This window comes from Salminus brasiliensis, chromosome 10, assembly GCF_030463535.1.
Source record: "Salminus brasiliensis chromosome 10, fSalBra1.hap2, whole genome shotgun sequence".
Taxonomy (NCBI): domain Eukaryota; kingdom Metazoa; phylum Chordata; class Actinopteri; order Characiformes; family Bryconidae; genus Salminus; species Salminus brasiliensis.
The window spans coordinates 14,927,942-14,944,727 of record NC_132887.1 but is presented as its reverse complement, the minus strand read 5'-3'; the positions used below and the strand labels follow the sequence as shown (position 1 = coordinate 14,944,727).

The window sequence follows — 16,786 nt, the reverse complement described above, 5'->3', positions numbered from 1 at the left end:
TTTTCATTCAGTTCTTTTTGCCTCGCTCACTCTCTCTACCTCCCTGTCTGTCTCTCTCTCCTCCATCATTCTCTCTGTTTCTTACTCTTTCATTCTGTCATTGTCTCTCTTTTACTCCTGTCTTACTTCCTATCTCTTGCTTTCTCTGTCTCTCTTATTCTGTATTGTTTCTTTGAGAGACCACACTGTCTCTTTTTTTCTGTCTTTCATTCTCTCTCTTTTTCTTTCTGTCTCTCTGTCTCTCTCTTTTTCCCTCTATTTAAGGATCCATTGTTCCCATTCCCGTCCTCATTTCCAGATCCACACATTGATTTTGTCTAATGATTTTCACTGTAAGCTGTTAAGTGTAGCATTGCGAGAGTCGTGAATGCACCATATTAATATTTTGGATTTTATTTGCGTTTGTTGAAAACACTAGGACGCCCTGAGCATAGCTTTTGTTAAAAATCGATCTTAACGTTTTCAGCACTGTTGCGTCTGGGTGTTGGTGTAAGGGTATGGATGTTGTATTCTATCTGTATAATTTTGCTATTGGTAAAATATTTGGTCTTGAAGCTGCTCAGAAGTGTCAAGTGCTATCTTTGTTCTGTGGATTAAGTAGCTAGCTTGCAGAGTTCGTCAATTGTGCTCTCCTTTGTGAGCTGGCTTTTGGTCTTTGCTGTCACGAGTTCTGAAGGTTGAAGAGGAAAGCGGTGTCAGAAAGCTGATTGGTAGCACAGAATTTCTAAGACAATCTGAATCTCATATTCAGCTACTTTGCCACAGTGGATTAAGATGATCTAAGAGGGCTTTGTGGGGCTCGATAAAAATCAGGCGCGCTGGAGAGAGGAGCACCGGGAGAAATTTTACCCTTTTTGTCCTTCGAAGTTAATTGTTAAAGTTATTTTCCCCCATCGCTGTTGTCTACGCTTTGCCAGGAAACGCAAGTCGTGTTGTCCGTGAATTTAATTTCCCTGCTCCCAGACACATGCCAGCACACACACACACTCACTCACAAGCTAGGTGTGCCAGAATTTCACTTAACCACATCCTCACGCTACCATCTGTAAAGAAACAGACTGCACAACCCGTGGCTTCGATTGTAATAATGTGCTTCTCATTTTGAGAATGAAACCCACACTTGCTGTGATGACAACAGTACTTTACTTTATTATAATACATTTTCATTGACTCACTGATTGACCGCTACATTGATGGATGGTATTGTGCACTTGATGTGTCTATAATGGCTCTCATGCATTGCCTTAGGCTAGTGTTCGCCACACCAGCTGAGTGAATGCAGTGAGCCTGAGACTCTCTATAGCTCTTGATGCCTTCCATTTTTCCTGAAGTGACAGGCTTTAGTTGGGCAGTGAAGATTAAGGCCTTGTGGAGAAGTGGCACAATGCAGCATTAAAAGCAGAGAGCGAGAGAGAGAGTGAGAGAGAGAGAGAGAAAAGGAGAAAGCAAAGTGCTCCTTCAGTAAATCTCAGCCTGTCTGTCTGTCACTGGCCAGTTAAAGGTTACTGTAATCTGAGCTGTGTAACCCTCGAGTAGACTGGAGAACGCTCTCACCAGTTAATTGTGCAGCTGTGATAGATATACCTGGGCCAGGCAATACAGTAGCTAAGAGCTGAGAATAGAATAGCTCAGAACTTCATCTGGAGATGCTAAAGGAGCAGAGAGAGAAACGGGAATGAACACTCCACACATTCATAAATGTAGTTCTAAAGGGTTCTTGGTTTGAAAAAGCTTGAAATCGAGTTAGGTAGGGGCTCTTTAAAAATGCATTTTTTTAAGGAACAAAAATGGTTCTTGTTTAGCTTTGCTCCGGAGAACCCTTTTTAAGGTCCAAGGTCCAACCTTATCAGTGCATGTTTTTAGAGAATGATTTGTGTGAACAAGATACGTGTGTATGTAAAGAAACCTCCACATACTGTAAAAGCTCCATGTCGAGCTCTGAAATTGATTCAATTAATATTGAACCCTCTCATTGCATGAAGGTTCTTTAAACCAACAGTATGTAGCAAGTATAGCTTAAAATACTAGCTTTTAAATGGGTTTAATGGCACACTGACTTGTAATAGGGAGAGTAGCATCTCTGTCATTACCAACCTAAGCCTAGAATTCAGGCTGCTGCACTGTTGAACTTCAGTGGTCAGAGCACTAGACCTATCATGAGACCTTAGAACACTGCATAACCCGAGTCATATTAATGTAAATTTCTGTAGTATTACCTATCTATTCAGTTCACATGCTTAAAATTTTATTTGTTTTTAAGGCTGGTGGGCAAAGAAATTCCAATGCTTGCAAAACCCGCTTCTAAGCAACACTAAAAGCAGATAGGCTGCACCCAGAGGCCTACTTTCAATCCTTGACCGTGGTTTCCATGAAACATAGTAAATGAGAGAACCTCGGACGAGTTAGAGGGTTGTTTCAGCAACATTTTGATATGCTTTTTCTTAGTTTTCCTTTTTTAATACTGTATTAGAATACAGCACTGATTTGATGTGAAACCATTATGTTCTGAACACACACATACATGCATACACACACACATTGTGCAGTGTGTCTGTTTGAGTTGTGAAATTAGAAGACCTTGTCATTTGGCTGACAAATATAACTCCTCAGCCCTGGGCTTGGCAGCCTTCACATCATCCATCTATTTCTTGCCATGAAGTCCGTCCGTCGCCCATGGAAACTTCCCAGAAGCCTTTTAGACTTTTTTTTTTCCTTTTTCGGTTCCTGAAAGCATTTGGTTATTAGGAAAAATGAAGTAAGCTTTTGCCGACTTCATTCTCATTCCTGGCAGTATGCTTTTTATCATAAGGCAGATAGTCATTAATTTACAGAATCAACGCTGAGAACATCTTTTGTGATCTCATATTAAAATTTTCCCCCCGAATCCACCCCTTGGCAAAAATTACTCACATCGTTAAAAAATATTTAATTAGGCTGTAGTTTATCCACGGCTCACAAGGGAGAGGGGATTTGCATGAGGCAGGTCGCCCCGCATGGCGGTGAGGGAGATTGGATGTGAGTGGGGTTCAGGGGGTCACCCACTCTGCCAAGGACTCCCATTTGCCAAGGTCAGCCAGGTAGAGAGGTGTTCCCCTGGGTCTGCGCTCAGAGAAGACAGCTCCAATTGGCCCTTAATTATGCCCTTCCTTTAAACCACTGCAGGCTTTTGTTTTAAAGAAGATCTCTCTCTCTCTCTCTCTCTCCCTTTCACTCTCTCTCCCTCTTTCTTTTATGCGTTTAAATGCATATATAGATTTCATATACAAAGATTATTTAAGCTTCCTTAATCTAGGTTATGGATAAGTATGTGCTTGGAACACACTGCTTTAAGAGCAGGTAGAGCAAGTAGAGTGGCAACAGTAGGTCATATCTAGCAATCATAGCAGCTTCAGAAAGGTCTCAAGACAAGGAATCAATATTTGATTACAGTTGCACAGATCCTGGTGCGATCAGGTCATTTTGGAAGGTTTTGTAGATATCCTGTTGTAGATATTCTTTCATACTGACCATTTTTTATATACACATCAACCCTACAGGTGTTCAGACCCAACAAAAGTTCATACAGAGTCTGTATGCTAACCACTAATCAGGCACTAAGTGCACAACTACTCCAGACTGTCTAGCATCTTAGATATTCCCTGTCATTCTAAACACCCTATGTCTCTTTTCTTTACTTAGTATGCCAATATGGACCCAAAAATAACACTGCCATTTAACAACTGAAAAACACACTATATATCTCTATGCAAAATGTTTTTTTTATTGAAAGTGATGTAATATGAATCATTTATACTAGTATAATTAAATGCTTCATATAGAGTGCTATTTAGTTGCAATAATTAATTCTCAACCCTCAAGCCAACATCAATTTATTTGATTATTACTTGTTAAAGTCCTTCAAATCTTTTAGGAAAGGTTTTTTCCCCTGGTGTGCGTTTACTATAATCCACAACCCCGGGGATATCATGTTTATTTTATTTGAATCTTTTCTCAATTTATGAATGGATCCATTCTGCACAGAATCTGTTTTGGAAGCTAATTTTGAATGGATTTAAAATAAAATAAATGGAAATAAAAGTCATTTATACAGACAAGAAAGTGCACTAATATTCAGTAATTAATAAAAAAATCCTATTGCATTTACAAACATATAACATCAAACACAACTCATTGATTACACAGTGCAGTTTGCTCATAGAGAGAAAATACTTATACTTTATATATTATCTTATATGTTTTTATTATAATTATTCATCAAATGAATGCATAAAAAAATCTCTGTAACCTTTATAACCTGTACTGGTATGTGTTTATACAATGGTTTTAGTTTTGAAAAGAAATGGAAATCTTGTATGTTTTAGTGAAGCCAAGTGTGTTTAGTGTTTAGTCACCAAAACAAGAACCTGTTAGACTAGTCTAGGAAGTTAAATACTGCTGATTAAAGTTTTTAGGGCCCTATTTTAGCGATCTTTTGGAGAGCCATCAACCGTGCACCTTGCAACTTGATTTTGGGCATGTCAGTGTGTCTTTGACAGGAAAAGTATGCCTTGCACGAGTTGAATTGCACAAATGGCATGTACTAATACTAGTACTATTACTAGTACTGTACTTCTTGCCATTCCCTTTAAGTCTGACTTTGGCGGATTGCTATTTCAATGACATAAAGCAGAGGTGTATGTGCATTGGGCACGCGGCTGTGTTGACAATTCACTGCCAAGATGAGAATGAGAATGTTGACTGTTGACGTCTTCCGCTGCTATGATAGCAATATGCCAGAAATTGACCAGCATGCCCATCAGCGTAGATATATTCGCAAGAACCGTTGGTATTTAAACGTCACAGGCGGCAGGAGTGAAAATAGACTGTTGGCAGGGTCTAGGATAGCAGTGAGCATCGCGATGCCCCCTGTGCAGGGTGTAAGATGAGGCCCTTAGAGTTTTTACTTAAGAGCTGAGAGAATATCTTTTCTGGAATCCAAGAATCGTACAAGACCTTCAGTGACCAAGAATACTATGTGTTTCTAACAAATGTATTCAAACTTTTGGCTGGTGTCCTTCCCAGTTTCTCTTGTAAGTTTTACGCTCCTCATTTCTTTCCGTATCATCTGCAGGCCTCTCGTCACTGTGGGTTTTGATAGTGTGTTTGCACATGCTGCCCTGACCAACTGTTCCTGGACTGCAGGCAGGTTAAGTGTGTGTGTGTGTGTGTGTGTGTGTGTGTGTGCACGGGAGGAGAGCGCGGTTTGATGCCAGAGAGTAATTGTGTCATAATGAGGAGGATGAGGCCTGGCAGGCTCCCATGGCTCTTCAGCAGGGTTCAGTGACACTTGACAAAGCACCCTGAGGCTGGTGGAGCCGGGGCAGGAGAGGGCGGCCAGCAACAAGAGAAACTAGCGCTAGTGTTTCGGTGCAGACGCAGCGAGGATGAAAGAGGGGGGCAGCTACATCTCCAAATCGCTTCAGTCATTAAGCAGAGAAGGATGGTGCAAGCGAGGAGAGAGGAGGGGGAAAAAAGGCAAACAGGAAGGAAGCTGTCTGTCTTGTGATGAAATTTGACAGTGGGGATTATGGCTTTGATGGAGCAGAACAGTTAATAGCGGATAGCTGACATTTCTGAAACCCTGCTAATTAAGGGCTTCCTTTTTTTAAAGCCAAGCATAAAGTCTGCTCTCTCTCTCTCTCTCTCTCTCTCTTCATGTTTGGAGAATCAGGTGTTTTCATTAATATGTGCCAGTCAGTCTTAATAAGCCGGAGGAGAGAGGAAGGCGGGGGTTGTGGCTCTTATTGAGTGACCTTCTACAGAATAAACGTGTTACTGAGGGCGCTGCCTATGCCCCTTCTCCAGCGAGCGCCGCCTCATTTACAATGCAAAAGCTCCAGCCGTAATCCAAGTGTCCTTTTTGCAATCACAGAGTATAATCTGCTGCTCTCTTGTAACGCACAACACTGGTACTTTACCGCATCCGCCCGCCGCACAATGAATATTAGACCTGGTATTATTTTCCACAGCCTTAACCCCCCACACCCCCCACCCCCATCTCCCCATCACCACGAACAAGGCTGGACGAGTGCTTTGTGGAAGCACTTGTGTTGAAAAGTAGGCTCATTCTAATACAGTTAAAATAGTCGACGGGGCCGTGTTCATGAATTATAATAGATACAAAAGGTTTGTCCGCGCAAAGCCTGGGAAAGAGAGATAGCTTTGGCATTTCATCTCCATTCCGAAATAGATTTTTTAAAGCACTCTGTGTAATGTATTCAGCGCACTGTCATTCTCGCACAGACACACTGTCATCTCTCTTATTATTCAACTTTAATCCAATTACTCATTTGAATCGCTATCATTCCTCCCATCATCGTAATCCGTGCTGCTGTTTGGCTCTCAAGGTTAAACACAGTTGTAAAATGCTTCTCTCCACTTTATGAGAGAGGCTCGCTCTGCCTTTTGTTTGAATTGAGCTCTGAGCATTTGTAAGCCGGACGAAAATCCTCGCCCCACCTCATCAGTTCTTCAAAAAGAATCCGCAGTTCTCCAGTCCGGCAGATGCAGGCAGAACAGTCAGTCTTTCAGAGCGAAATCCAGAAGGTCTTAGTGCTAACGTGCCTTCTGCTTTGATGCCTGAAATAAATAGTAATACTATATTGTGAGAAGCACACACACACATACTATATATATATATATATATATATATATATATATATATATATATATATATATATATATATATATATACAGACAGAGAAAGTGCACAAGGCCTCCTCTGAGGCACTGCTCTGTTTTGCTGTGTGCTGCTGTGGATTGCTGTGTAATTTACAGTTGGGGTTGAGCTGTAAAATGAGTGAGCTGAGGGAGTGCAAGCAGGTCAGCCTGAGAACCTGTTCAATCCTGCAGTCTAGGTTAAACAAGTACACACTGCATAATTCTACAGCACATTCAGCACTACAGCAGACTGCATGTGTAAAAACAACAGCATTACATTTCAGTTATAGTAACTTTTCAAATGCAGTAGTTCACAATCATGACCAAAAACTGGCCCTACTTTTACTACAATTTGTTTTTGATTGGACCAATAGAAATGCTCCAAAACAACCTGAAAGTAAAGCTTACTACATCGACGCTTATTGAAAAAAACAGAGATTTTTCCTCAAGGAAACAAGGTTTTTGCATGACAGCTATGATGAACTACTTAGTAATGAGTAAGGGCTGCATATACAGTACGTGTATACAACGGTGTGTATATTGTACACAGCAGCTACGCTAGAAGCATTTATCACATTATCATCTACATGCCCTTAAGGCTTAAATACTATGGACGGATCAGGGCTGAAACATCCCCTACTAAGCGACTTTTGATTTAGCACCAAAAAAAAAATAATAAGCACAACTGAGGCTGAGACTGTACTGTTGTGCAGAAAGAGTCTTCTGCTGATGTAATGTCACACTGTGTAATACTGCCTCCACTGTTCGTGTTGGTTTCATGTTGGCATTGTGTTAATTTAGTTTAGTTGCTGGCGTCATAAGTAACATCTCTGGATTTGTTTTTTGTGTACGTAGCTAAAAAGCTGGAATTTGAGCTGACAGTTAGGAGACATTGCAGACGTGTGTATCTGTGTGTTGTGTGTGTAGATGCTAAGAAAGGGGAATGAAGAGAGCTCGCCCTCATGGCTGCTCTATGCTCTTAAATGTTTAATCCTCTACACATTCACAACACACCATTTCCACTGGGTCAGCAAAACAGCCCAGCAACACCAACACCAGCTAGTGTATATATACTCTGTAATGGTGTGTTTTACATCGCAGTGCTTTTATTAATTGTCTTTCCTACATTCCAATAGGGCTGAAAGCAACAAGCGACTGTTTTGATAGTCAGATTATCTATCAATTATTGATTAATTGATTATTCAGATTATAAATTTCTCGATTAGCAAAGAACTTTGATGTATCTATCAGCTTTTAAGTCCAGATTAAGGGAATTATTACTATAAACAGTAAAACTGTATTCCACACTGTTATAGTTTAAATCTTGGCGTGCATTCCTAGTTTGAGAAACACGCATGATGACCCCACCAACTAATCGACTATTAAATTTACTGCCAACTAATTTGGTTTTCGGTTATAGTCGACTAAGACGATTATCCGCCATACCCCTACATTCAAGACCTAGTTCGCTTTCTGTATGGAGATAATTAGCTTAACGTAACTTTATGCTATTGTTATATTGTTGTTTTCTGCTCCTCTGAACTTGTGCCTACATGCCACAACTCTTAAATTGTCATCACTTCCTTTCTGTGAACATTGTTTCAGGCTAAAACAGTCGTTTCTGAGGGGCTAAATTGCTTTGAAGGATTGGACATTAAAGGGATTATTCTCATGTAATCCTAACATCCCTGCAGACTGCGACCTGATCAGCGTGCAGAGCAGGCCAAGTACTATTGAAAGAGCTGGGAGACGAAACAATGGGATATTTAAGACACGCAGGACTGTGCCAGTGCCAGAGATGCTTTAACTGCCTGCTGGTTTTTCATGTCATCCCTAATTAACAACAGTAAACCCTTTCCCCTCAGCTCACTGCCACGGCTGTTTACTGGTTTTACCTTCAGTATTTCTTTTCATCTGTAAGCTCTTGGTGCCAAAGTGCCATGTTGAGGGAGAGAAGTATCTCAGTGGGCAGAGTAAGTCCTCAGGAGGGAAAGGGGGCCTGCATCAGCTGTAAATGCTGTGTCTTTTCAAAACTAAAAGAGTATTAAACAGTGTTAGTCACTGGGAACTAGGGCCTGACTAATATGAAACTGTTATGACAAATACTGATTACTGAAGAAGTGTAAATATGTATATTACATGCTTTTGTTGTTTGGCCATAATGAAAGTTTGTATTCAAATGTATAAATACAGCTTATGTTGCTGTTTGTAGGTGAGGATTACCAGATGAGCAATATTAATAAAGACTGGTGGAAGAACATGAATGCATGAGTCATAAAGAATGTGGGAATTTTCGCACGTCGGAGGCCAACACACTAAACATTGGTGCTTTATCAACTGGATTTTTACTAATAGTGATGGATTGGCAGGGCTTTGATATTAGCCATTTTTATTGGCCTACCAAAATATCTGCCTGGCCTTAAATGAGATACTTTAAAACAGTTCTTCAATAAAAGTGTTTCTATATAGAACCATGTGACAACTCAAATAAGCATTTAAATGATATGTTAGAGAGAGAGAGAGGGTTCCTTACATTGGTGGAAAAATGTTTGTGGATGTTTTTAATAAAACCTTTTTTAAAGTGCCAATAAAAAATTGTTTTATATAGCACCAAAAATGGCTTCCACTATCGTCAACCCTCTATCGTCATCTAACAAATAATGTTTTCAGTATAATTTCAGTGGCCACAATAAAAAAAAGCATTTAATCTAATCTCTCTCTCTCTCTCTCTCTCTGCAGGTGGAGTTGACAGGCAGCAGTGTGTTTGATTATGTTCACCCTGGTGATCAGGTGGAGCTGGCAGAGCAGCTGGGGATGAAGTTTCCCCCAGGCCGAGGGCTGCTGTCTCAGGGAGGCGGGGCTGAAGATGGTGCCAGTTCCGCCTCCTCCTCCTCCCACTCTGAAACCCCAGAGCCAGGTAAGAACTACCGCTGCTGCCTGTTTATAGATGTGGACTTGGGCAATCTGGAATCAGGTGTGACCTGGTGTGTGTGTGAGTGTATATTTTCCCATTTTTTTGAAGAGCAAATATACAAATAATAGAAATGCATGAAGATTCTGACATCTTATGATTAAATGGTTGCAATGATTAAAAAAATTATTTTTACTTTCAACATTTTCTGTTGGTTTCTGATCATAACACTAGTGTTATATGATTACATTAATGTCAACAATAAATAACAGAGCACTGGAAAAACCCTGACAGGGCCTAGTGTACTGGACAATAAGACATTGGCGTAAAGAACTAATTATAGTGGAGCAGGAGTTGATCAGAGATCCTTCAACAGGCCTGTCACACCATGCTTTAGGACATGTAGCCTGATATAAATGTCTTCAAGTTCTTCATAGTTACAGCGGTTTGACTAATGCATTCAGTTGTCAGAATCTCAGTGTAAGATGATCACTGTAAGTGTTACAAATGTAATTCATGATTTTGCATCAGCTGAACGTCTCTTATCGCTTCATCTGTTATTATTGAGGCCCATAATTGAGTGGCTGGCTTTTATCTAGTGTGTCATATGTCACATTTGATTAAAACAAATCTAAAAGGAAGAAGAGAAAAGAGAAGGAGAGACAAAAACAAACAAATCTACTAAAATCCAGAGTGTCTCATTCCCCTGACTGAGTTCATGCTTTCTAAAAACTGTGTGAAGCCATGCATTAAGACCAATGGCTGACTTTTTAAAATCTTGGCCAGAAGTGGATGTGTGTAGCTGAGTGTGTGTGTGTGTATGTGTGTGACATGATACGCCTGATGAGTGTCTTCAACTCTGCCCCAAATTCTCGAGGGGGAAAAGCTGTGCCGGCTGCACTGTAACACAGGCTTTACTCTGGCCCGGAATTTAATTAGAGGAATTGTATAGAAGAAATGAAAAGAAGTGACATTCCTCATTGGAATTCCTTTCAGGGCGGTTATAGACTTTGCCTTCCAAATGTTCCCATTTTCATTGTGTTGTACTGATGATAATTTAAGTATTAGGGGAAAATCCATTTATAAATTAAACAAAATGACTTGATATCCATCAGTCCCTTAGTTCATCAAGCTGTTCAAACAGAAGGGAGATTGGCTGTTCGGTCCGGGTCTTCGGAGAGCCTCAGTAATTAGATCTGCCAAGGATTTATTCTTTGCTGATTGGGGCTTTAAATTAATTGAAGTTCCACATTTGTGGTTTTGTCCTTTTCGTGGCTTTTTTTTGCCAGCAGATATTTCACACTGGTGGAATGGGGGTTTTGTGTGTGTGTGTGTGTGTAGGGTAGGGGGTTATGTTCTGTATAGAAGTGCTTCCCAATGTTAATTTCTTGGCAGTAGTGAGAGAGAAGCACTTTAAAGGGGGGGTGGGAGGGGGGTCTCTGACATTGAGATTTATTTGTGTACACAGAGACTCATTATGAATGTGCTGTAGAATCAGACAAAGGGCACCCAACATGTCCCCACCCCCATCCCCATCTTCCTCTCTCTCTCTTTTTCCAAACGAAAGCATAAGCAGCTGCTAAGTTACCCCCAAAGAAGCTTTTTCACCTCGTGTCACCTCCCTTTCCTGTTCTGTCCCATGCGTTTGCCTCCTCCTCCCTTCTACTCTGGGTGAGATGTCACCTCTGCTCTACCTGCAAAGCTAAATTGTGTTATCAACAGCCTTGTTTAAATATCTGGCACTGCAAAGACACAAGAGCCCCCCCCCCCCTTCCGCGCTTCGTTTCATTGCCATCTTCTCTCTCAAGGGCACGTCACGTCCGTAATAAAGCGGTAAATATGGCCGTATTTTTCCTGAAGATAGTAATCCCGATGTTTGTCAACAGAAGTCCTTTGATGAGGATGAAAGTCAGCTCTGTTTGTGCGCTTGTAGATGCATTAATAAAAGAGAACGCTGCCAGCTTCATTTGCAATAAGATGAATCCAGAAATGCCAGCCGCAGCCTGTGACATCATGTCCAATTTAATTCAGCATAGAGACATTACTAAAAGCGCGCTCGCTTGCTTTGTTGTGCGTGTTTACGGATAGTTTATCATTTTTATTTAATATAGAAAATAAAAATTAAATCCGATTAAATCCAGACGTGTTTAATTAGGCTTTAGAGGTAATGTGTATTAATATAACCAACAAAGCAAACATGTTCAGTGCAGACTTTATGGAGAATCACTGCTGAAGGCTGATTATGTGTGATTTAAAAGTGCACAATTGGCGGCTTCTTTTCCAATCCTTTTCTGGTCGTTGGGCTGGCTGATGGCTCACCAAGGAGTAACATATTGATTGGAATCCATTTTGCTGCTCTGGAACTTAAAGAGGCCTGGGCAGTCTCCTCCAACTGCTGCTCAGCTGATGGATGTATTTGTTTTCTCTTTAGTTTCATTACAACAAAGGCTGCTCTGTGCTTTTAGAGCAACAACCTGGCTTCATTTCTTAAAAAGCTGAAAGAAGGAAAGTCAGATATTTCTGTCTTCTAATTCAAATCTAGACCCTGTGGTTAGACATCCATTTTGCAGTGGTTCAATTTTCATAGTCTAGGGCAGGGTTGACAAACTCATTTGAAGTAACGGTTCACATTACATACAGTCCAGGATCAAATCTCTGACTGATGAAAGGTAACTGGGGCACTTTTCTCAGCTCCACATACAGCCTGTCAGGTATGATGTGAAGAACAATGTCAGGAAGGTTTCAGTGTCAGTGTCAGTGCTTGTTTTCAACCTGCAGGTTCACACTGTGCTAGCTAACATCATTGAAGAACATCTAGTCCTATCTTAGTGAAGTAGCAGTGAAATACTGTGATTGGCATTTAGTACATTTTATACATCGTGAAACATAAAATGTGGTGAAGTGTACGTTACTGTAAAAACACAAATTAGCGAGATGAGGCAGTCCCCTTGGCAAATTAGAAGTGCACTGGTTTTCATTGGAGAAATCTCACCCCCTGGTTCTGCCACTGAGTTTGACTGTCTTTTGTCCCGCCCCCCAGCTACAATGGAGATTCTGATGAGTTCGGCTGCTCTGAGTCCATGATTCTACTGTTTTTTTTGGCAGGTCAGATTTATAAGGTCTTGGTCAACCTTAACCTGCGATTGAAACAAGGCCTATACTGGATGGACTATTTGAGATGTGTAAACTGTAAAGGCTGTGGTCACTCCTGAAAGTGATTGCTGTCAGACTATGATAGTGCAAAAGGAAAACAGAACTATATATGGACTAGTCTTTTGTACAGCTCTTGAAAACGACTTCAGTGCTGTCCATAGTTATTACATGCCTGTCTAAGGAGTGCAGCTGCGTGTCAAGAGGTGACTGTGTTTAGATGCAGGGCTGCAGTGGTATCCCCAGACGCCTGTGCAGGGATAGCCTTTGGACAGGGTGATCCTGCCTCTCCCGCAGGGTTAGACCTTTGATTTGTGTGCATCCTCCTCTAGCTCTGAACAGGTGTCTGCTGCTGAGTGTGACATTTGAAATGCAAATGGAGCTCTTTTCCACCAGGCCTCCGAATCTGGGCCTGTCAAAGCAGAGTAATACCCACAACCCCAACACATACAATTACACTCACACACACACACACACACACACACACACACACACACATATATATATATATATATATATATATATATATATATATATATATATATATATATATATACTTATAAACACATATGTGTCTAGTTCTAGATGTTCTGTAATAGCCAGTGAGCTGTAATGTCAGCAGTGTCAGTAGTACGGTAGGTGTCCTACGACATCAGCAGCACCCAGACATCTTTGCCCCTGCTCCATTCACTGAATTCACATTGTAGTGTGAGCTAGGAAAAAGGCTTTGCCGTCCTTTTCTTAGAGTCACGATCTGTTTTTAAGATGTTGCAAGATTTTTGAGTGTAGGCCTGACAGAGCAATTATACAATAACGCTTACAACATCTTAAATGTAGGGATTATGGCTATAATAGAATAGAAGTAGAATAGAACCAATGTAGATTTTGCAATATATAGAATAATAATAAAAATAAATAAATAAATTAATTAATTAATAATAATAATAATTATTATTATTATTATTATTATTATTATTATAATGCTTTTATTAATAAGTTCTACAGGTTGTTAGCACACACACATATGTGAACAACATGGACATGGTGGATGTGGGGTGAATCAAGCTACAGGTCACTAAAAGTATGCATTTAATCTTCTTGAGCTTTTTCAGTTCCATTCTGAAATTGATTATTTCATATGAAAATGTGCCAGGGTGTTTAAAAACAAAAAAAAAGGACCAAAAGTTGAGCTAGCTTGACCACTCCACATGTGGCCCGGTCAGACAGCAGCAGCAGCCAGAAGAGGTCATTGCCCCCGGCCTGGTCTCTGTGGGCTGGACAAGGCTGCTGTAGCCGCCGGATCTCCCTGGTGATTCCCGCTCACTACGCTGAAGGTGTAACCACGAGCGAAGAAGTGTCCTTGAGAAGTGGAGTCAGGGGTCAAAGGAGACATTTGTACTCTCCCAGAATACAAATAATGGGATTAGTGCCCACAGAGAGCCGACATTAGTCTGATCCACCTGTCAGCAGGGTCTGCTTGTCATGGACACACACACGTTTAAGTTGTAGCATTAGTGGAGAACCGCCCAGTTAAAGTTTGTAGTTTGTCTTGACAAAGTTAACCTCTTGGCCAATGCTTCAGTTATTATTCAGTAGGGCTCCAGCTGTACTTTACATCATATTATATAGTAATGTGTCTTATTGTATTGTTGTAGCTTTCTTTAATGCATTAATCTTGGGTTAGTGTGGTTTCTGTCCTGCTAAGAGTTCAGTGCAGCAAAAAGACTTCTAAAGACTAAAGTCTCAGTTATCATGTCTTCATATTGGTGAATGTTCTGATAAGCTGTACAGTTACTTATTAACATAAGGCATCACATTTTCAGGCACTCTTTATTTGGACAGTATTTTTTTTAAAAACGACACCAACACCCCCACATACATGCTCTGAAAACATACACAGGTCTACAGATCTAAAAAATGTAACCAGTTCACCACAGAGCACTCCATAGCATGCCTGGAATAAAGTGGTCAGAAATGATCACATGACCAAAACTGTTGCTGGAGTTTTAATTGAAATCCGAAGCCACAGAGGTCTGCAGCTCAAACATATTGATTTTGCTCAGACTGACCCAGCCAATGGGGTCACGTTCGAACTCATCTGACATTTCTTCAATCCATCACACACTCAAGCAGACCCCAGTGCTTCAGCCCGTTCTGGCTGAGGTGAAAGTGTGTGTGTTGAGCTGTATGTTTCGGTGTCAGGTGTATCTACAGTCAGAGAGTCTGCCATGTGTCTGCCAAACATCTCATGTCTGTTTTAAATCTATTTAAAAAGAATGTTGTAGAAACTGCTCTGACTACATGTTCCAGAGCAAATAACAATGCACCTATTGGCTCCATGCCTAATGCCAGGCATGCGCTAGAGGGGTAAAAGACCCCTAGCATTGAGTTGTGGAGCAGTGGAACCGTGTTCTCTGGAATAATGGTGCTTCATTCAGTACTTTTAGGAATGAGCTGGGGAGTTGGGAATAAGGTGAGGTGGCGACCATCCATCATCCACCATCAATGCTCTTGATTCTGAATGCAAACAAATCCTTGCAGCAATGTTCCAAAGTGTGGTAGAAAGCCTTCCCTGGACAGTAAAGACTCCAACAAAAGCAGAATGAACTCTTTTTAGTACACATGATTTTGGAAGACACAGTGAATAAGCAGGTGTCCCAATACTTTTGTCTATATGTTATTTTTAATAAGAGTAGTCTCTGCTCCTCCTTATAAAACCCTGAGAGAGAGAGAGAGAGAGAGAGAGAGAGAGAGAGAGAGAGAGAGAGAGAAAGAGAGAGCACTAATCCTCCACAGTGGCCTTCACTTTAGAATTCTGGTGTCAGCTCACCTCGTCTCTGCAGTCTGTACGTTACGGAGCCTGTTCTGCTTCATGTGTGAACACTACACAGAGTTAAGTGGGTACAGCTGAAGATTAGAGTGTGTTATATTAGGGTGTACTTCTTGGCTCAATCTATGTAGCATGATGTTCAGAATGACATACCCATGGGTGAACTGACCACATTTCCCAGTATGTAGGAGCAGTGATGTTCGGTGGTGGCCATCTAGTTGTTGTTGTTTTTTTTCTTATTGTAGCGCGGCTGCAAATTCATCGTTGTCTTCATTTGTTTGTGCGAAACAACAACTGCTTCCATTTATTCTCGCTCACGTCTCGTTTTGATTAAGAATGCAAATCTGATCCTTTTGTCCATCTGCCTTTCTGTCAGGCAAGGAGTGTGTTCAATTAAATAAACATCAGTATCTGCTGGGCTGGCCGCTCCGCTCATCTATAGCCCCCACCTGCTAAAATCAGCCGAGCAGGCTTCGTCTCCTATGTTCCAAATGGAAATGCTAATGGCAGGCGGCAAACGCCTGCCGCCGTCCTCAGCAAAATGTATACATTTGTTTTCCGATATCATTTATTACACGAGACATGACTGCCGCACAGATTTGGGGATTTGAGGCTTGATTTTTTTTCTGCTGGCAGTTTCCAATCACAGATGGCGGAGGGGATTTCTACTATTCTCAGAGCAGAGATGAGCTGCGAGAGGGCGGCAGTCGGAGCGCTGCTCTGAGCCCACTGCACACTCCTTTATTGCTCAGGAGAATCCCTCAGGATGAGGCAGAAACAGGGCTGTCCTCTAACCCGAACCTGCTGCTGGAAGCCCAAACCAGGCTGGATAAGAAGAGCAGAGCCTTCTCAGATTTGTGCTTTGTTTTGTTTCTAATAAAAATCTAAGTGTAACAAAATATCACCACAGATATACACTGAAAATGTTTGTGAACACACCTTCTAATGAATGCTGACACATTGCTGACACAAATGTGCAAATGCACACACACAGCTTGTCCAATCCCTGTGGAGAAGTATTGCCAATAGAATAGGACTTTCTGGAGCAGATAAATATAAGCCTATTGGCACCATGTCTAATGGCAGGCGGGCATGGGCTAGAGTGGTGTTAAGCCCCCCAGCGTTGAGCTGAAGAACGGTGGAACTGTATATACCCTGGAATGATGGTGATGAAACTGGGGAGTTGGTGATGAGAG

The 16,786-nt window shown here is 41.2% G+C and overlaps 1 protein-coding gene across 6 annotated transcripts in view; it reads left to right on the top strand.

Moving 5' to 3' along the window:
• npas3 (neuronal PAS domain protein 3) overlaps positions 1-16,786 on the top strand; it is a 248,842-nt gene that overhangs the window by 196,747 nt on the left and 35,309 nt on the right. For all 6 annotated transcript variants that reach the window (XM_072689401.1, XM_072689400.1, XM_072689399.1 and 3 more), the window contains one exon: positions 9,439-9,616. In XM_072689401.1, coding sequence (XP_072545502.1) covers positions 9,439-9,616 — 178 coding nt within the window. The remainder of the gene's footprint in view (positions 1-9,438; positions 9,617-16,786) is intronic.